Below are 22,614 nucleotides of genomic sequence, written 5' to 3' on the forward strand. Positions count from 1 at the left end.
CGCTGCCTTCAGTCGATACCTATGTAAAACAGTGGCATTGGACGCTCATTAAATTGGAAGGGAGGAGGGGGAGGAGGTCACATCAAGGCGTGACTCACGAAGCCAGTGATCATCCAAATAGACCTCCTTGAACATAAACTGCTTGGAACAGTGATACCCGCAAACATCAGGAGTGCATTCTGTAGCAGGTGCGACGGCTACAGAAAGTACCCCTTTCGCCGGCGTCCCGCCGGGGTGGTGCAGTTAGTTAGGGCGCTCGACTACTGTGCTCAAGAATGTGGGATCGAATCCCGGGCGCAGTGGCTGCTTTTCAATCAAGGCGCAAAGCAAGGCGCCCGTGTGAAATGTACAATGTCAGTGCACGTTAAAGAACCCCAGGAGGTCGAAAATTCCGGAGCCCTCCACTACGGCGTCTCTTATAGCCAGAGTTGCTTTGGGACGTTTAATTCCAAAACCAAACCAAACCAACCTTTTGCCGAAATGTAGTCCAGCAGCATAGTTTCAGTTTTGCTTCTCTTAAATTCACACCATCTCGCCGCTGCTATTGGGCGTGAGCATCGGCCAGTCGTGCCATCTCGGACACTGCTTTGCACGTCACTGGCCTTTTAGTTGGATGCTTTGCACTGATTGATTAGCTTCGATAGCTCGGTCAGTTCTGTCCTATCTGTTGGTTTCGAGCCTTTCGTTCTTTCACGTTTCTTAATTTGGTCGTTTGTCTCCTTAGACAGGTTACCGCTATTGTGCCTACCTATATTACCTCCTACATCTACCACGCCCTCCGTTATGATAGTTGTATTTCCCACTTTCAATTTCCCTCTCTCAAGTCCACAGGGTGTCTCGCAAACCCCTATCCAAAATTCCTGACTTTTTCAGGTTTTCCCCGATTATTTCAGTTCAAATTCCCTGACGAGTGAAGAGGCTAAAAAATGTAGCTGCAGATGATAATGAGCATAGACAAATAATTCACAACGAAAAGATATTTATTAATCATATTCTGCGATTTACAATAGCGAAAAGGCTGTCATTAGTGCTAATGGCCATAAAGAATGTCAAAAGTTTAATGAAAATCGAAAGTGCACTGATGCCAGCCTCAGAACACGCAACCGCCCACACCGCAAACAGCCGAACCAATCCAATCTAATCCAATATGGCTGCACGCGTGTTTGGCAGCACAGCTTGCCGATCGCTTTCGCGCCAGCCGCTGCCGGCGCAATTATTCCTGCTTTTTGTCGCATACTACTCTAACACAGCGCTTCCACATATTTTATTGAGTACCCACCTCACGTTCAACTTGGTTTTTATATTGTGGCAGCTCAGCAATGTGCTTACGTCAAAGTAATATATCGCACTTTGCCTTGCGGAGCGGCTGCCGCGCGCTGGAGAGACAGCACACAAAAAAATCTGCATGAATAACATACATGCTGTGCGCTAGCTTGAAATGAACATGCACTGCAGAATGTATTGTACCATTTTCCTTGGCAAAATTTCTGATGGTTTCCCTGACAATTCACGGATTTTTCCCAGTGCATAAAATTTCCCTGACAATTAACAGTTTTCCCATTTGCTAGACACCCTGATTCACATGCTTCCTCCATGCTTCTAGTAATGCTGACCAGTCACGTTTTGAGGACGCTTCACTTCCCGTGAGTCTCCGCACAGTCCGTGTGGTGAAGCATCCTCAAAACGCAACTGGGCTGTTTGTGAAGAGGCACCACTGCTAATGTGTCGCACTGTGAAAAGGGCCGTGTAGGCATTACAGTTTATCCCGGATATACTGAACTAGGATATATCGAATTATTGCTTATATCAAACTCTCAAAATATCCCCTTGAAAATTTCATGCAGGATTATAGGTGTAATGTTCGCGCATATCAAACTGCTGCTCAGAGGGATATTCAATATATCGAACTGCATGCCACGCCCCTGCAAGATGCGCCTCTCCTAATGGTGCCCCCCTATGATCATTTCTTTGACGCAGATCCGGGTCATCTGAAAAACCTTGGGATCCTCCTGACACCGCTAACACTGTAGAACCGTTTGATGGGGTGAACGCAGAGTCCATTTGAAAGTGGATTATGTCTGGTGTGACCGTTTTCAACGCGACACTGCTATCATGTGGGGTCGAGCTAAAATACAATGCAACGGCTGTCTTGCGGTGAAGCCAGCCTAGAGATGTGGAAATCAACAGCACCCTATTATGACCGAGTTATTACAGGGTTTCTAGTGTGCCGGTACCGCAGTTACACCTTTTATAGCGAACGGTGGCGTTTCCCAAAGCACCTTCCGCAGCAGCTTTGATGTGAGCCTCAACCACGACGGCACATGCGCTATCCTGCTCTGGACGCTAGGTGCAGGCAGCGTGAGCTTTGACACGCCGGTCAATTTGTCCTGCCAAATATTTAGAGCATGTGCTCGTGTCCACAGAGCGGCAGTAGGAATGTGCTCTTCCTTTTTGGGGCCTGCATGGGTGCACATACGTGCACCACACTGGTCGCCACTCCTGAGGCGAGCTGTGGGCTGCTGTATGCCGGCATGCAGCATAACACTGCAAGAAGCGTGCCACTAGCTTGGGTACAACATACATACTGACTGTTCTGTATTACAAAGTAGCTCATCTCCTGGCATGTTTTATTATATAGAACTATTTCACAATCCCCTTCGAGTTCGATATATCTGGAATCGGCTGTAGAGAGATTTAGCATGCCTGTGACACACCAGCGTCGACATGTATCAGTTTACCGAGCGCCCGTTGCACACGGCCAGTGGGAAGGGTGAAGAAAGGTGTGGCCACTGCATGTGCGTAGAAAGGGTCTGGTAAACTGGTACACTTCTAGGTAGGCTAGTATGTATCCGGATGTATGCTAAAAGCCTATACTGACAATTTCTAAATTGTATTACAGCGCAAACCACAAGAAGCGACGACGACAGACAGAGTGAAAAGAGTCCCTTCTTGTGGTTCGCGCTGTAATACAAGTTAGATATGAACCAACTAGCCCGCCAAGCAACCGTTCTGGAATGACAATTTCGCTCAACAATCCTGATAGTACACACAAAGGCTGTGTTGTTATCTCAAATGTTTGGTTTGGTTTGTAGGGTTTAACGTCCCAAAGCGACTCAGGCCGTGGGTTATCTCAAATGTATAGACATTAGCATTCCAGGTCTTCATTAAATAAAACTACTGTGATACAAAGAGTTCTTGGCAGTTCTTTTTTTTTTTAACTTCCAATACTTCATACTTTATGGCAATTCAAACGTTCTACCTGGTCCCATGAAGACTGACTAAAGATTCCTTGAAGGCATCGTGTATATTTCGATTCGATTTGATATTCGATTAGAGAGTTAGTATTATTTGGCATTTACACACACCCCTAACAGTTATGTTTCTCAAACTAAAGCCCCTAGGTAGTATTTCAAGCCTGCCTTCAATGATACTGAAGAGGCATAAAGCGGTACATCATTATCGAAATGCAACGAGACCACTAAAAAAGAAGAAAAAAAAAAAGAAACGAATCGGGTGACAATGTGGGTAGCACCACCAATACACATCCCTAGAGAATGCTCGGAAAGCAGCGCTAGTATAGGAATTCCATCAGAATACTTCTTCCTTGGCAACACACAACGCGCTTATGCTCGAACATCGGTTCTACCACGCCCAGCCCTACGTTGCTGCATTTGAACAGTAAACATAGGAGTGATAACTGTAGTAATACTTTATTTTTAGCCACATCGACAACGCAATAAAAGTAAGTGGTAGTCATATCCAAAGGTGTTTGAAGCGTGCTTTCACAAGAATGGCAGACAGCTGCACCTTCAGAAACTTTATGAGGAAATTTCTCAAATAATGCTCATCATGGACTCCATTACAGGTGCAGATGACTTCTCATTGCTGCAGTGCTGCAAGCCCACAAAAGTGAATGCGCGAAGGCGAAACAACATAACAAGAGGGAAAGCGTGCGGACAGTATTTCATGGATACACCTGCATGATTTGGGTCCGAGGCCTTTGTTTCAGACTTCCACATTTTCCTGTTCAATACGGTCAAGGGGAAAATTCTACCAGACGAAAACTGGGCAAGGTAAAGCAGTCGCCACGAATACACTGCTAGTGTGCTTTCGTGCTGTGACTGTGCCCGCTCAGCTACAAACCGTTTCTGTGCATGCCACACATCGTGGGAACCGAAAAAGGCAGGAGCACTGGTGTTCATTCATTGTGTTCGTTAGCAAATTCACTGTATTGATGGCCAATGGGAAATGCACTTCCGTTTTCTCGACAGCGAGCGTTTTCTCGTCCGTCGCCAACAAATTTCTTTTACACCGTTATTGCGTGCTGGCGGTTGGCCACATAAAGAATGTGCAGGTTTTATTTATGCAACAAGCGCAATATCATTCATATCGAGCCAGCAGGCGCCCGTTTATGAGTGCTGCAATTTTGGTATGCAAGTTCTGGGGAGCACAATAAAGCGTGGTTTTCAGGCAGTCTTTCGGTACTTGGAGTGTTAACATGCTGTGAAACTTAAACCGAACAGCAGGTTCTCCTCGTCACCTATTCAAAATTTGAAATATTTCCATAACCACGCTTTCTGTGAGACAGTCATTGGAGGAACATGCTGCCGGCATGTAAAAGAGCTGCCCTCACTTTCGGTATCATCTCCGCCAAAGTCTTTCAATGACCTTTTGGTACAGATACAATTCGAAAGTGAGTAGAATCTCAATTTTCAGCAGATGATTCGAGGAAAAAAATAATGATATTCATGAACATACGGTGATATCGATTTTGACAGGCACCAAAGTCATCACTCAGCCCAGATAAGAGCTGACATGAGCCATGTATCAGCGTGATTGAAGGGTAGGGAATCGAGCATGTCAAAGCATCAGCAAAACTTAATTCACTTCATGCGGATAATCAGACTCCTGTTATTCTATCATTTGTACTAATCTCTAATACCATCAGAAAAAGAGCATGTGACCACTAAAACAGTTTCGCGAAAAATGCTAAAATCCGCAATCTTTTGCAGAATCCCAAGAAACTTGTGCAAGGTAAAGCCCAACCAAAGAAATGGTAGCACGGTCTGTCACTTTGGATACAAAATTAGCAGCTGAAGTTTTCACAACTCCTGCCGCTAGCAATGTTTCCACTGCGGCCCCTGACATGAATCTCGGCGTTTTTGATCCCGCACCACAGTGGGTGATCACACACTTCCAATTCTTTTGCAGATCACAGACAAACATCCCATTCAAGCACAGTAACTCATAAGACAGAATCAAATGCCAGCTCTCAGTGAAAGTTGCACTCAACAAACCTACTACTTAAATTAAAGAAGCATTTTTCTTCTCTCTTGAAAGCAATGTGACAATCAGCGCAGACCTGTCAGTAAAATTACATGGATGAGCACATTTGCTTTGTAAAACTGGAAATTTGCTTTGTGGGAGTCAGGGAAGTCGACTTTTGGCTAGCAACATAGTGCCACTGCTACTAACTGGCCAATCTGCCCATTTGCGGAGTCGACAAAAAAAGTGCGAGACGAAACTAACAGCGAAGCGCTAATATGCAATTCTCGCTTACCTTTACTTGGGTACCTTTTTTCTTTTGTCTCCGTGTAGTGAGGTGCTGGAGCGTCATCAATGGAACGAAATCTAAAGCGACTTTCAAAGCCTGCAGAAGAAGAAAAAAAACAAAAAGCACGCACACATTGCAACTTTAATGTGGGTTTCTCTCTTGCAGCAAGCTCAAAAACATGACAGCATGCAGCATATATTTTGCGCCGAATGCCGCCGAAAGCACTCGGCAGTAAAAGTGCTTCAACGAAATTGCAACTACCTGTGGTTTGTGCAAAAAGATAGTGGGCCCTGTTTTAAAATGTTATTTTTCCTTGGGTACGGTAGAAGTTCAAATGTCTGTCCCTTAGCATTTGACAATAATGGCCATTAAGGTAAGTGAGCGTGAAATGCCAAATTCAACTAAGATTGATACTACACTGGTAATTAGTACAAAAACTGGCAGTAACCCCTAAAGTGGGCTCTGGCTTATGACCGAGCTCTTACGAGGCTGAGTCAAAGCTCATTATGGTAAAACTGAGGTGATAGCATGCTTATAAGGGGAATTGAACAGTTTGTTGGCTGAACCTATGCCCAAAACACACACAGAAAAAAAACTGCGCTTACAATATCCTGTGCGAATTGGAAAACTCTTAGGAAGCAAGTCTAAATGCTGCCTGTTTCTTCAATAGTTGCCCCTTCATCAAATCAAATTGCATTGGCTGTAGCTTACAACCATCCCTTAACTGTACGCATAACCATTTACTCTGGCCAACTTAAATAATTAATTATCCCAACAGGCAGAATACCCCTACCATTTCAGGCAGAAAAGGAATGTGACAGCACTGCATTGTCTGAGCAAAAACTCGGGTGCATCAGTAACCCCCTAATGTCCAACCAACAAGAGCACGAAAAAAAAGTCAGACTCTGAGAGTGTCATCACAAGTGGCCCACCCCTACATTGCAGAAACAAAATATTGATAGATAAAGAAAAACAAAAAACATGACTACTGCAGAATCAAATATTTTTGTTGCAGTAATCTTAGTGCCTAAGAACAGAAAGACTGTGCACAAATATTCAAGCACATAGAATAATGAATGCCGCAATTCGCAACTGTACTATCGCCTCGCAATGTAAAAGTACAACCCAACGCATTCTTTACTCCATCTCACAAGTTGTCTACAGCCCAACGAAAGGTGAGGTCAATCTGGGCCAATCAGGAAGGCACGCACCACAGGATTGTATCCTGCGTGACAGCTGCCCCTATTAAAAATTGATGGCGGAACAGATGCGTAGGGAAGGCAATGGCATGGTGTGCGCCATCCCCGCTGGCCCAAATCGACCTTACAGTGCTGCCGACAGCGTGAAAGATGGCGTATAGGCTCTTTTGCCATAAGCCTGCTTCTGCAGTGAGTGCTCTTCGAGCAGGCATATTTCTAGCAGCTGGCACCTGAAACTTGCTTTAATAAATAAACTGAGAAAGGAACTTAGTACAATAATTTAAGGAAATGATATGCCATATTCACTCGCATAATGAACACTTCATACTTTGGCTATAAGACAATATGGTTTTTCTGAATATTTAACCCGGCGCAGTAAAGGCATTCTATCGTATGTTCGAAAATAAGCGACAATTCATGTTTTTACGGTATGTACCGTATGTAATATGCCAAGTATTATGGGGTTAAACAGGAGGAACAAATGACAACAGTTTGCATTTTTACGATATGCACGATATGTAATACGCCAGGCATACTTAAAAATAGGCGACATACAAACAGAAGGAAGCAGGAAAATTCAGCCCCTTCCCACCTGAGGAGGCCGACACGGAGTTCCTGACGGAGGAGCTCCTCTGCGGTGGTGTGGGTGACGGCCGTGTGGGGGCCACCAAGGCCGTGGGCTTTGCTGCCTGGTGTGGTGGCTGTGGAGGGGCACCCCTCTGGGGAAGCTGCGGGGGTGCACTAGTGGGCAGGGGTGGAGGGGCACTGGTGGGCAGCGGGGGTGGCCCACTCGTAGGCAGGGGAGGCGGCGCAGTGGTGGGCAGCGGTGGCGGCTGTCCCCTTGGCGGAGGCGGTGGGCGCCCCACGGGTGCTTGGCCACGCGCAGGGGGAGCAGGAGGCACCGCTCGTACCTGCAGTCGAGCGAAACTCCACTGCTTGCAAAGGGGGCTAAGAGAGTGCGAAGAGTTTTATGAAAGCTTCTAAAAAAATGGCAGGCCTTATTACAGCATGCATATGTATAGGATGCCCTATTTTGTAATCGACAATGAGCAACAGGGTGATTCTAATAATTACACGATAGCTAATCGGGCGAGTTGATGATACATTTTCCAAAAAATAACCCAAACAATGAGGACGAAGGGTAGAAAAACAGAGGACAAGCTTGTCCTGTGTTTTTCTACCCTTCGTCCCCATTGTTTGCGCTGTTATTTTTTGGAAAATCTAATTAGTTACATTCAAATTCCAGTTCATTCTGCATATTCTTTTAATTACTGCAATATGTGCTCATTTTCAGTGGAATCAGTCAGTCAGGCAGAGTGGACAAACGGTAAGCATCAAGTGGAATGTGGCAGAAATACAACAGGCTCTTGTTAAGGCAAATTCAGTAGAGACAAATTGTCGGATATGATGAGCAACGCAAGACTGGTTCCCCATAGAACTCAATGTAAAAAAAAAAATTTATTTAAGATGGATTGTTTCATGTGACCTTTGGTAAAGATATTTCGTAGCAACCACAAACCCCGGTAACCCCGCCCCAATATGGTTTCTGCGGACCTTTGGGGAAAACTGCGGTGGTAGGACATGGTCTGACCTCGGCACTGTCAATGTATCACGTGCTGCGTGCTGCCACTGACAGACTAAATGTCACATACGGGCAAAGCACGCCTGCCTGTTGCATGGAGGCTTAGAAAAACTGTGTGGCCTCATTTTCAACCAACCTGTCATCGCAAATCGTGTGGAGCAGAGATGGTCAATCGCATTTGTGCACCACCTGTGGTGCACCAAAACAGGTATGCCACAAGTGAAGCAAGATAAGAGAGATACTGGCTACCCTGTTGATCATTTTCGAAGCACTCAAAGCAAGATCGAGAGCAAACATTAGCAAAATAAGAACAGCAGCCACTGTGGGATACAGTGAGAAAGAAGAAATGGTGAAAAAAAGAGAACTAGACCAAAGCCATTTTAAGGTAGAATGTGACATAGTTCCATGCTCTCTGCATTCAGCATACTTATTTTATGCACAGTGCAACAAAAGCTCCATTAGCATTTATCATTTTTTTTGGAAGGTCACACATGGACACCCCTAGCTCTCACAGTGAAGCCCAACTCATGCGTCCTCCATTTATGCGACAACCCCCGCTTTACAACAGACTGGCATGGGCACGGCGAATCCACCATGGGGATAATGCATTAAAATACTTCGATTATATGACGAAAAATTACGCACCCCTCCGCTTAGTGTGACAGCCGGTGGCCGCTGTCCAAAATTTATCGGCAGATACCATGTCAGACCATACAGCATGCAATCGCGATCAAGACTGAGATAAGTGCACACAACGGTGTGATCCTGCGCACGACAGCCTGTAGTGACAGCTCTACCAGTGGCTCTCGACTCTGCGCGTGCTACCTGCTACAATCAGCAATAACCAGTTGTATGAGTGCATTTTTATTGCTTTGAGCTGTGCATATGCCATCATGCCATAAAAAAGCTTATCTACTTTCGCCGAAAACGTAACAAATCACACAGAGTTAGCACTTGCTCTTCATAATGTTTGTTCTCACCCCTTATTAATACCCCTCAGAGATTCTTTAAGATAATATAACGAAACAAAAAGAAAAGGGAGATGGGTGTATGCATCGGTGCCAACTTGCACTTTGGAGCCAACTTTTCTTTAATTCCTTTCCCCCCCCCCCCCCCCCCCCCCCCCCCCCCCCCCCCCCCCAGTGAAGGGTACGAGTTTGGGGATCGGCATATATGTGGCAATGTATGGTCATATTGCACATTTTGACACTTGTGGTGCTTTGAGAATATGTTCCAAGAAATTGCATAATTTTTGAAACCTTAATCTGAAGAAAAAAAAAATGCAGAAAATATTCCTGATCTCTCACAGGACCAGGCGCTTTCATAATGAAGGGGAAAGAATCACAATGAATTTTGGCAGAAAGAGTAGCAGGCACGTTTATAAGGCGAACGCATCATTTTGGCGAGATTTCCAATCATACAACACCCGGATTATAGAACGGTTTCCCGCGGTCCCTTGAAAGTTTTATAACTGATGTTCTACTTAAATCTGTTTTAGTGTCACATCTGTTTGTTAAGGTGAACTTTTGAGAAGACATATTTTCTGATCCCTTCATGTTTGCCTGAACAGAAGTATGCTTAATTACATATCGTAACGGCTTTGCATTCATTACGTGCATTCCACCCACAAGTATGCTTAATAACATATCGTAACGGCTTTGCATTCATTACGTGCATTCCACCCACTGCTTGCAAAAAAAAAAAAAAAAAAAAAAAAAAAAAAAAAAACAACTGGGAGCACAAGACTCGGAAAAGAGGGCAACCAAAAAGTGCGAGCTCAATATTGTTATTTTCTATTTGCAAGTATGATTAGAAATGTAAATTCATGATCAAAGTAGCATGTGGCCAATATTATTGAGGACAAAAAGGGCAAAGGGGCACAGCTTTAACACTTAAAGTTCAAGTGATGGCTCCTGAAACTGTTTTAGCTTGTCTTCTTGTGCAAGCAGTACCAGAATCACTGAGCCTTGCTCACCAGAAGTGCTAAATGCAAGTACTAACTGCGCGCCAATTTCTACCATCTATAGAAGTCTTCATCATCAATGTCATTAAATTTAAATTTTTTCCAAAAAGTGCATTGGCTGCATATTGCCCCTTTTTTTCATGCTGGCCATTTTAAAAGGCAGACGGCGATTTGCTCCTGGTCTCATGATAATTTTTTTCCACCATCGCGAAACGAGGCTGTCTGGCTCACGTAAGGCTGCCACCAACCATGAACAAGCATGAGTTGTCACGAAATTTCAAAGTAATGATGATTCTTCTTAAGCTAAGCCCAGAGAGAGTCCTCTGCAGTGTCACCATGTTGGGTCACTTTAGACGCACCCTCTAAGCCTTGAAAACCGCCATCATTGACGACCTCACAGTTAATATTAATACCATAAAACCCTCTCTTTTGTGCGTGCCTGCAAGCACACATACAACACCGCCAGTGGATCTTGAAACAAAAATTTAATTTGCAAGACTGCAAATTCTGAATGCCTATTTTCATTCAAACTTCGGGCTACTCTAACTTAAATTTCCCAGTCCTGACTAACCTGAACTAGACCGACCATATATGATTATAAACCAGAAGTGGACAAAATGCGTATCACAATCAAAGTAACAGGATCATCTAAAATCAAATGCCTCCAGGCCTGGACTGCACAAGTGTACCATTAGTCCTCTGGATGTATCAACCAAAGCCCCAGTGATAGCAACTATCTCTGGAAAGATGTAGACAATATGGCGAACCTTGTGTGCCTGGTGAAGGTTGCTGGGCACGCTGACATTGCGTGGCGGGGGAGGAGGGCCCGTAGGCTTGAGCTGAGGGCCCCCCGACAGGTCATTGCCGTCCCGAGAGTCTGGGGCTCCAAAGCTCTGCCTACGCGCCAAAGGAGGAGCAGCATTGGGCACCGCCAACCGGCTGCCTGCCACGGTGCCAAACTTGGACGCCGTGCTCGCCACCGCTGTGGTGATCACGGCGGGGCTCTTTGGCGGTGGCGGGGGCTTGACAGCGGGTGCACGCAGAGGCCGCTTGGCCCCGCCCCCTAGGCTCGACTGGGAGGCGGACCTTGTCACCCCCGGGGGCTTGCTCGGGAGCGGAGGGCCCGTCCTACTGCGACCTGATGACGGAGCGGGACCACTGTCTGGCGTTGCCATGGCACCGAGGCTGGGCTTGTGGCTTGACGGGGGAGGAGCAGGGGGAGGGCCACGTGGGCTTACGTCAGCTGGGAACGGTGCAGGTGCACGACGAACCGGTGGCGTTTCACTGGGCAACTGCGGTCTACCACCAAGGGCAGGACTAGAAGAAGGAGGTTGTCGGGGAGGAGGGCCAGAAGGCGCATTGCCTGCAGCAGATGACGAATGTCCAGCCCCTAGAAATAAAGCGACAGACACAAAAAACAAACACTGCATCAGTATTTACAGTTTCCAATAACTTTTAAGCCCGTGCCAATTTCGAGGTTGATCTGGTACAACCCAAGTAGGTGTAGGAGATGGAAGATATGGTGCGGCACGTTACACCAAGCATGACTGGTACACTAATATAGGGGTACCTCCAAATGTGAACCTCACAGCCCAACTAACCAATGAATCGATCTTAGATTTCAATAGAACTTCCATTTCATGCATTTACAGAGGAGAAAAACAGTCGAGTTAGACAAATGTGCTGCGGTAGCTGCGCCGAAAACGATGCTGGAAAACAATTTACTTCGGTAAAATCCGAAATACAGCTAGTGAACATTTCGTTCAAGCCTGCTGTGCACAAGGGCACGATGGTGAAACAATAAGACCCCCACTGTTCCCCTAAGAATATAGCGTTTGTGCACAGTAAGAAGGGCCGATCTGCCAATGCAGGACAGAACGCAATGAAATTTTCAAACGTTTTGCTGTGCCTTACAAAGGCCATGGACAGGCAATAAAAAGCCTGCCGCAGCCCTTTTGTCATAGCAGGATGTTTTTGGATGAGCAACAAGGAAGGGCGCTGCACCAAAAATATGCACTGGCATAAATCATAAACCAGAGAAATTTTTGCTTGCATTCTTGTTCTGTCACTAGATGTCTTGGCTGCTACACGTGCCTGCCACCTTATTCAGCACATAAAATGCAAGAGTGCTGCAACATCAGCTATTATCACTAGAGCCGCGGCACAGCAATACAACTACACTTCTATGTCATCTGCAGCTAGTTCCTTCTAATACCAAAGCTGCAGTTTTCCAGCCGTACAAAAAGTGTCATGACACAAGATGGTTTGGTTTGGTTTTGGGGTTTTAACGTCCAAAAGCGACTCAGGCTATGAGAGACGCCCATAGTGAAGGACTACGAAAAATTCGTCCTCCTGGAGTTCTTTCATGCACTGACATCGCACAGCACACAGGCGCCTAGCTTCTCGCCTCCATTAAGAAGCGGCCACCGAGGCCCGCAAAGTAAAAGGTAGGCATGTGTGATTCCTATCATCTTTTGTGAACCAAGGTGTATTACTTAAAAGGTTAACAGCACTTATCACTAGTGTGTGCACTAATTTGGTTGCTGTGAACTAATAAGGAACAAATGGGCATTAAAGGGACTATGAAATGGCTAGAAAGGCCACTGATAAATGTTTTGAATGTGTAGACCAAATGCTTCCGAGCCTTCGCCCAAAGTACAACTCCTTGGAACAAAGGCAGCAATCTATTACTAATTTTTTTTAAACTGTGTTTCTTGAAATTCGTAGGCTGCTCGGTTCTCACGTGGTGCTAAAATTTGGAACTATTCTGCCATGAGTACATACGTCACAACTACAGACAGTGACAGGCTGCCATTGGGTGCAGCCGCGACAGCCACTACGTCACGGTCACACTTCCGGTAACTACGAAAGTCGTCTGCTGGAGTGCTGCATGCATGAACCCCTGAGCTTGGCACTTACAGCAACAGCACACTGTAGTCTAGTCTCGTCGTTGCAGCATCGATTATTTGTGCAGCGTGTTGATAATTAAACGGAACATGTGTGAAAAAGGTCTGCCCACAACTGCATCGCAAAAGTACACAAATTCGCACCGGTTAAATGGAGCACCGGATGCTGCCAGGTTACCGCAGTGATGCTGTCCACGAGCGTTGCGGCCGACGACACTCCGGCCGTGCGCTGCTGTCTGTCACTAGGCCTTGTTTGTTTGGCATCGAAGCCACAGTGGATGCATTTTAGAACCGGCAGCTTCACTGCCTCTCTAGCGTAGACGCTTGCATGCTCCTGTGCACAATTTTTGCGTTTAGCTGCGGAAATCAGTGACAGCCTGCGCTGCGAACTGCATGAGCTGAACTGCTCTGTGCTGTCGATTCTGGCTCGGATGATGCATACACGAGATAAAACATGCGTGCACGTTACGCATTGGCAACTCATAAACGATGTGCGAAAGGAATTAAAAAAAAATTACCGACGATTACGTTACTTTCTAATGCAAAACTTTCATCGGCTGTTTCACCTTTTCAATAGATTGAGGCAAATATTTCGAGCAAGACACGTATGTACAGACTTTTTTTAATTCTTTACACGTATTCCATCAAGAAACACTTCACTAACAGTTTTTGGCTGTCATGAAAGAAACTTTGAGGTCGGAGAAATGAAGCAAGCAATTAAGTTATCGGGAGGTTGCGGGAGGCAGCGCGTGGGCCCATGGGAACGTTGCGCAACGGACAGATAGCAGCGACTGACTGATGCCGATGACGCCGCTAATGAGTGAGGAGGATGTGACTGCGTTTTGGCTTGGGATGCACGCACCGTGATCCGCTGATAGCGAGCCGGCATTTTGGCAACCCGAGAGCACCCTCGCCGCCACACAGGAAGAGGGGCGATGGGGGCGGGTATAAGCAGTGGCGAATAGGGGAGCGCGCGCAGCAATCAGATAACACGTGCAGCCGGCACCATGCAGGAAAAGGGGGGCTGAGCTGGGGGGCTGAAAGGGGAGCGGAGCTGGTTATGAGGCCGACGCGAAACCCAGGTAAGAGCGCCAAAGAGCTGCGCTCTAAAAAACAAAACACCACACTAACCTCTTAATCTCAATTCTTAAGATTCGCGGACGACTAATTGCATGGTCACCTCTAATTCGATATCCAAACTTTGTAGCGATCTCTTGAAATTATCAGTTCATGCTCACACCAATGATATGTGTACGTTCCATTTGTTATGCACCACAAGAGATGCCTCTCGCTGACTATCATGAAAGCGCTCGTTCTTGGGCTAAAAACGAGGACAGCATACTTGCACCCATGCAACTCGCACGCTCGTCTGCCAGCATTTATGCAGAGCCATTACTATCATGTCGAATCCGCAAGGAGGACGACCGCCGTTCGTCAAAGCGCAGAAGACGGTACCAAAGCTAAAAGCACGGGAGACTGACCGGCATTGCGAGAGAAGAAAGGGTCTTGTAGAAAGTCATACTCCGCAGAAGTGCACGCTAATTTGGGCTCAATGGGACAGGGATATGTGAAAGGAAACGCTTCTCTGCGGCGGACGCCGGTGTGGACAGCAGCCTGCCCATCTGCAGGCATGCGCTCGCGAACGACCTGGGTCATTTGAGCTGCTGTCGCACACAATTTTGAGAGGTCAAGGAAATGCAGTAACTGGTGGTGAGGAAGACACGAGACTAGGTTGAAAGCTATGCAAGCGCAGATGGGAAAGGCAGAGACCGATGAATGCATGGATGACGCTCAGAAAAACGGGCGCAACAACTGGAATTCTGCGAGCCTAGCGTCACCCGATGACGTTTCATAGGTGGGGCAGAGTTCCTGAGCAGTTTTCGTTTTTTCTGGTGTCTCTGGGTGTTCAGCTGAGGAAGGAGAGGAAGAGCATCATTTTTAATTGCCGATACCTCCGGTGTTAATGAAACTAGCTGAAAACTTCTAGCGATGAACTGACTTGTGAGGGAGTACCTATCTCTCGACTGATTTGCTTTACCTTATTTTAGGCATTGCATAGTCCTTTTAAGGGCTTGAGACAGAGCCATACACAGGTTAATGCTCCCAAGAAGACACTGGTTCACAACACACTTTACACAAGAACTCCACAGCAGGGGGCGACTTAAAGGGCCCAAGAAAAGCCATTTACTAAAACAGCATTTCTCAAATAGTGGTCCATGGACCCCCTGGTCTGCAAAGTAATTTTCAATGGCCAGCAAAACCCACACCACAAAAAAAAAAAAAAAAAAAAAAAAAAAAAAAAAAAAAAAAAAAAAAGAAGGTTGTGAGACAGCTCTGGCCTGGTTAGACACAGTTTTGCACGGTTAAAAGCACACAGATTAAAAGCCCATTTAGTTTCTACCTGCCACGGTGGTGCAGTGGTCAGGGCGCTCGACTCGAAGGATGTGAGATTGAAATTCCGGCCACGGTGGCCGCTTTTCGACAAAGGCGAGAAGCAAGGCACCCATGTCCTGGAGCCCTCTACTACTACAGCTTCTCTCATAGCCCGAGTCAGTTTGGAACGTTAAACCTCACAAACAAACAAACTTTACCTTCTCAAAGCGAAAGAAATGCAAGAGGAGTGTGGAGACTGAAAGCACATACAAGAAAGAGGGAGAGAGAGAGCATCTTCGGCATTTGCTGATGCCAGCATCGGTTAAACTCCAGCTCTGGCTGCTCTGCTGGATGGGGCTGCAATGCAAATCGTTTTGGGTATCTGGCCAGCAAACGACGTAGTATTGGGAAGAGTCAAATCCTTTCTAGCGGCATGTACACCGCCGCTGATGCATCACCGCTTCCCCACGTCCTCTGCAGGCCGTGGCGCGCTAGCTTATCAAGTGAGCATCTTCTAGAGGTCAGTTTAGCCTTGACTCAGTCCTAATTCCGCGACCTACTCCCGACTGCGTAGCAGTCTGCCTCACCCTTCCTCCCCTGTCTCAAGGGGTCACCTGCCACTACCACTGGTCCACAGGGGGTCCCAAACACATCAATGGCTGGCAAAACTAGAAATACGCGCAGAAGCAATAGATATCCCATCAGTCCTGCAGGCAACAGAAAAATATTTAAGCCAGCTTCATTAATGCTGATCATATTGGCAATCGAAAATGAGGCTCCCCTCTCTCCCTCAACTTGGTACACGCCGGTGCAGAAGAAAAAATGAAGAGAACAAGCTGTGACGGCACCCCACCAGGCTCCGTCCCACCCTTGTCACTTGGGAGCGTCCAACGGAGAATGGCTGCACCCAGCAAGCCCCGATTTCATCAGGGAGGTTTGCATGCGGGAATGTGTTACCCTAATCGGTTATGAGTGGTCACCAGCAGCACTTCTAAAAAACTGTTTTTAAGTTACACTCTCCAAGCAAAGCCTTTAAATTTGACTCGAGTACTCCCAAAGACTGCCTCTATAGATTTCTTGCATTACAATAATCCCCCAAATATCACTTCAGGGTTCAAGTTCGGGGCAAAGTAAATGCATTGTGACTAACCAGGTGCTGCATTCCCTGTGGGCCGCAACTTTGGCATTCCACCAGCAAAGAGCCCTGCCAAACCAGGAGGAGCGGCGACCTTCCCAGAGCCGTTTGATGGTGTAGAAGAGCTGGAAGAGCCTCCTTTCTTGCCACCTGAAGTGAAAAAAGAAAAAGGATGAGGGTGTGGGTACAACAGCTTTCTACACAGCTCTCTATAAACCCTCAACAAATACAAAAGTTTGAGGTGGTGAGCAACCTTAGCAGACATTTGCAGTGTGAAAATGGCACATAGGCAAGGAAAGGAGCACAGAACGTCAATTCTGACTTCTAGCTACACTTCATTTAGAGCATGTGTAGCGGGACTACTATGAGCATTGGACCCGTGACCAGCGAGGCTGAAGGCCAAAGTGAATGCAAAGCCTGGCCTCCACATAAAAGTGACTGCAGATGACAAATTTAATAGCTATAACACTGCACCTACTGGCTTATCCTTGGCTTGTCTTGGCCCTGTTGCTCCTACCCAGCATTTGGACTTGGCCGCTCTACCTGTTTTTGACATCCTGCTCATTTCCCTGTGCTCTGCCAGAAACGTTTCCATGAATTCCAACATCCTGCTCTTTGCAGCCAGTATGTCCAAGCCCTCGTGTCCTCGTAGTGAGCTGCTCGCTTTTTATCAGTACATGACCCATCCTGGCTACAATATCTTTTGCCCTCTTTACGCTCAGGACCCTCTCTTGCTGCTGGTGCTAATCAATTCCCACTTCCACATTAACAGCACCTAGCCAGCTTTTGCAGTTCTGCTATGACAGCCCACGTAGCCTCTTTACGATGCTTCGATTTCCACCTCCTAGCCCTAACACCTATTCCAACTTGCAACTCTTGTTAGCCTCACCTCTTTCCTGTTCCAGCTCTCATGCCATTGCTGCTCGTCTTCTCACCACGCTGACAGGGGATGCACAGAAAGTTTCTGTGACTTCTACATCGCAAGCTCCTGCCATGCAATTTTCAACAACGACACCTTCCCTCAATGTTTGGCCAAAGCCATGTTTGAACATTTCAGACTTCAGCCTACCTTCTTGGACTGGCCAAGTCCTTCCTCTACCGTTCCAAGGCCAACTGGCTTCAGGCACCCCTTCCTATCAACGATCCAGCCAGTGCCTTCAATGATGATCTATGCCTGGGACAAGATCTTGTCATTTCAGATTCTGACCAAATCCCCCCCTTACAGCCGCTCTGAAGAGTGCTCTCCTCTCTATCACAAGCCCGTACATGGTGAATAACATGCTCCCTGTGCCTGCACTGCACAAGGTATGCTCTCCACCCTAACCAACAGTCCAATATATGGACCCATAATGGCCCGTACGTACCTTCCATCCCAGGTAGCCTGAATGATCGGCCCAATGTTGATGTGGGCTGATAGAGCAATGACCCTTTGTCGGGTCAATATTGCCAACATGGTACCGATATTGGGCCACTGTTCGTACTCCCCGCCCTGCCTAACCTTCACATTCTCTTGCACCTGCCCCTGCCAGAGCTGCCAGTGTGATATGACAGCCAGCGACAGCTTTGGTGACAATACATTCTCTCCATTTCTGTCAAGGGACATTCAACTGTTATGGACCTCAATGCACAGCTCAATGGCTTGCCCCTCACTACCGGTACACTGCCCTCTTGCAAGTCGCATGATTTTGACATGGCAAACCAGCCATTTCACCATTGTTCCCTCCAGGCCATTGCAGATTGCTAACTTTGTCACTACTGACTTCTACATCACCTTTGCACTAGACCTTGTCTGGCCTTCATAAATTCATGCCTCTTCTATCCACTATACCGAGTCCTGATCTGCATAAGCCAAGACCACAGTGAAGCAACCAAACTTATCAACACCAAGGCTTTTCACAAGCACTGTACTGCCCTGAACATACTTTTAAACTCCATAGGAGTACCCAAGCCACCCACTGTATACGTAAACTAAAGTGTCATTATATGCACAGCTTTTCATGTAAACATTGAATGCTCTTGTTCCCCATGCTCCTTGCTAATGCTAATCATGTGTGTAAACACTGCTTGTGTTCAGGCCTCCTGTCCCCAACAAACTGTACATCGCCATTTCATCAACACTTTCCTTTTATTCCTCACACACTGTATTAAAGAAATGGGGCAGCTCTGTAGAGATACTACCACCAGCACTGGTTCCGCAGATGAAGACAACAACCAGACTATGCATGAATGCTGGTGCCAATTAGAGCAGCTAAGCAACTGGCCCTTGTCACGATGCCCCCTTACCTATGGACTTGCCCACGCACACTCCGCTATCATCTATCCACCATCCCATGTCACCTCCACCCACCTTCACTCTCCAGAAGCATCGCCCACCACTAAGCCACATACCTCCACCCTCCATAAAGCCTCCACTCACTAGAAGCCCGTGCAGCAGTGGAATAAAACAGCAAGATTGAATTCAACGACACAGTGGGGATAGGCCCATGGCCCTCTAGAAGCACCACCGACCACCACCACAACTAGCTAGGTGACTGCACTCCCACCCATCACAACACTCAAGAAAAATTGTGTGTGAAGCTTCGGCTTACAGTAAAAGCATCAATGCAATCATCAGGGTAAACAAACTGCTTTTACAACTTTTTTGGATCATTAACTCTTCTTAGCTTGTTCCTCAGTTTCATGCCGTCGGCATCTACAGGCAGGTGTGCTGAGGTGAGGAAGAAATCTATCCTAGGGGAGAGGAGAAAGAGTGAAGGTAGGAGAGGATGGTAGGTAATGGGTGGCCCAGTCGCTTGGGTGTCAGTGTCGCCTGAGGGAAGTGGTCCGCTTGAAACCCACCACTGGGCAAGGCTGGGTGCAAGTGTACACTGGCACTGAACCAAGCTTATTTTAAAGGTATATTATACACTTGGAAGAGGCTCCGCAGACACTGCAAATTCTGTCAGGGCCAACCCAGCTTCAGACACCTAAATCTACAAAAGTGGTGCATGTTATCGTGTTCACAAGAGGGCTCAAGTTCAAATTTGTAAGCACTAGTCTCTAAACAGATATACATGTTACCTATCTCTGCCATGAGCAATCTTTCTAACGAAGTTTACTTCAGAGTGTCACTGTAGTCCTGATCATGGATGGATTTGCCTCTGGCTGTCCGACATTGCGAGAAAAAATTACTTGCTGTCCCCCTACAGCTAACGCTCAGACATTTCCCATAACTCTCCAGTGAGTTTGTTTTTTTTTTGTTTGTTTGTTTTTTTAACTCATGAACTTAGTGGAGTCAGCAGTCATGCAATGTGAGATAATAACTGTTTAACTCAGTGATGTTAGCCAGCTTGCAAAGCATGCAGGTCTATTACTGCAGCACGTGGCAATTCCCCAGAAAATGTTCAAGATATGCCGCCACCCTACTTGAAGCCACTGGACTCGGCAATAATGATGTCAGACACTTATAAAACATCTCCAACATTTCATATTATGTGAAAGAAAAGAGCAAAATCCAAGCTGATACTGTGCCTGACTATCCTCAGTCAAAGTGAACAGGAAGAGATGAACGATGTCTTACAAGCAATCTGCAATAATTTCGTATTGGGACCAATGACATGAATGTCCACATTACAGCCTGATGTGCGAAAGCAACACAAATACTCACTGATACACAGTCACTATACCAATGACTGTCAGAATAATTTGCTGTTGGGTGGGAAAATGAGTGGTAGTAAACTAAGAAGACCAGTGTTTAGCCTCATGGTAAAAAAAACTGCCATGACTAAGTACATTGCCAGGTTTGCACAAGCAAATGTCGTTGTGTCAACTACATCCACAAAATGACCTGACGCTGCAACAGTAAGGGTATGCAAGACTAAGTGCTAGTAAGCAAACTGAAATACAAATTTCCAAACAGTGCTAACATCTATGCACCAAAATGTTCAAAACATTTATTATGATAAAAAGAATTCCTGTGAATAAATAAATTCAGGGCACTGTTTTCTATGAGCTAAAAGTCAGTCAACCTTTACATTTATGTTCACATACCTAAGATGGAGAACGCAATAAAAGGAAAGGCTGCTTCATGAAAGACAAAAATTAAACCTCAAAGTCACACTGAAAATCAGCAAACTGATGTGTACCAGGCATTTTATGCTTCTTAATTTCAATACAATTCCCCACCACATTACACAAACCAAATGTAAGACAAAATAAAAAATGGTGTCCACTGACTAAAGTTCAATTTGTGGAAATAGCACCAGGTAAGTTCACCGAAAAGTTCGGTGGAGTTTAAGGTCCAGAACATATATGATGTGGGCAGTCAAGAGTTGCATTAGCATTGAAGTGAGTAGAGCCAGATGAGTGGCCTAACTCTCCCAAAAATGAGGAAATGCGATGCTGGGAGATTTATAGAGAAGTCGCGCAGTGACATTGCATAGGCATGAACAATGTGCACGCGTGCTGTGAATGTAAGTGCCATATATCTGAAGGCAAGGGTGGCCTGGACAGTCAAGAGATACTCGGAGACAAGGGAGCAAATGAGTCCGTTTGTTCCCCACTATGTGATGATGGTCAGGGACGCATTTCTAAAGGATGCGAGATTAGGAGCAAACTGAGTACACAGAACTGCTGGAGGGAAAACTTAAAATATTGTCCCACGTGTCCTGCGCAAAATGCTGTTCATCACCTAATCCAAATGATGAAGCCTGATCATCTAATGACAAATGAAGTAACTGCACTTACTTGTGTATCACTCAATCTGCTTTTTTAGCCACATTCGTGAAACTGAGAGGTATGGCCCTACATGAATCATGGTCAAGGTGGAGCATTAAGCCAGGCTTGAACTCGGAAAAGAAAGAAAAGAGAGAATAATGCCAATGACACTTCTTCAGAAACTGCTGTGTTCAAAATGCTTTCAAGCTTCCACAAACTATCGGAGTTGCTGCCATCATTACAGCGGAAACAACTGTTCTTCGTAAGACTGTCCTTTTTTTTTTTTTTTTCAAGAGAGCCAAACAAGGAACTCTCACTCACAGAGCTCAACATTCAGTTTCAAACGCTAAGAAAAATTCAATACGAGGATAAGAATCAAGCCCCACCATGTCGTTAGTGCATCAACAATGCACTTGAGAGGCATCGTCGTAAGAATCAAATTTATCCATTTTTCAGCCCCATAGCGAGTTATACTTTTTGAATGCAGGTGATCTTTCTCGGGCCATCATCTTAGCATGGAGATGTTTTTAAAAGCAATTTTAGTCGCAGCATGCTCGATTTTCGCGTCACTGAAAAGTGCATCCCATAGTGGGGGAAAAGCAGCGGAACAGCCTTCCCAGTGGCAAGGTCCTTTGTTGCAAAAAATTGGCAGTGTCTAAGCATCAAATTGGCAAAACTTCCATTCACAAAGTCCTCATCTGCCCGCTAAGAAAGGGCAGTGAAAAGCAAGCCGTGCAGGTGTTTGCAACAGTTAACAATGAAAAAACAATAAGCCCATTTTGCCTGCAACAAAGCGGATGCCTTACCATCAATTATAGGTGCACTGCGGTCATTAGTAACCGCCTTCCTTAGCATGGCGCCGCCACGAATCTGCGACAGCAGGGCTGATCTGTCTGGTGCAGCAGCCGTTTTTGCAGGTTTGGGTGGCCCCAGGCCTCCCATGGGGGGAGGAGGCGGAGGTGGTGGAGGCATGGCTTGTGGCTTCAATGCCAGCAGCAGTGCAACTAAAAACCAGAATTAACTAATGTGCACCTGAAGGGAAAGCAAAAGCAGGCATTCAGTGCAGGCCATTTGCAAGATCCAAGTTGCAAGTATCGATGCATTGAAATAGAAACAACACAGACAGAAGACCCCTTCTCTCTCTCTCATTTATTCATACAGAAATACAAAAGTCTCTGCAATAAAAAAAAACAGCATTTTTGGATAA

The 22,614-nt window shown here is 46.1% G+C and overlaps 1 protein-coding gene across 2 annotated transcripts in view; it reads right to left on the reverse strand.

The window, feature by feature from the left end:
- LOC146199708 (uncharacterized) overlaps positions 1-22,614 on the reverse strand; it is a 32,417-nt gene that overhangs the window by 7,610 nt on the left and 2,193 nt on the right. The window contains exons 2-6 of one of the 2 annotated variants that reach the window (XM_084595208.1): positions 22,214-22,439; positions 16,728-16,862; positions 11,066-11,688; positions 7,346-7,664; positions 5,561-5,650 (exon numbers count right to left, since the gene is read on the reverse strand). In XM_084595208.1, coding sequence (XP_084451334.1) covers positions 5,561-5,650; positions 7,346-7,664; positions 11,066-11,688; positions 16,728-16,862; positions 22,214-22,379 — 1,333 coding nt within the window. In that variant the 5' untranslated portion in view covers positions 22,380-22,439. Of the gene's footprint in view, positions 1-5,560; positions 5,651-7,345; positions 7,665-11,065; positions 11,689-16,727; positions 16,863-21,437; positions 22,038-22,213; positions 22,440-22,614 lie in introns of those variants that run through there. The other variant, XM_084595209.1, reaches the window with a different exon arrangement.

This window comes from Amblyomma maculatum, chromosome 2 (genome assembly GCF_055883805.1).
Source record: "Amblyomma maculatum isolate TAMU_Amacu chromosome 2, ASM5588380v1, whole genome shotgun sequence".
Classification (NCBI taxonomy): Eukaryota; Metazoa; Arthropoda; class Arachnida; order Ixodida; family Ixodidae; genus Amblyomma; species Amblyomma maculatum.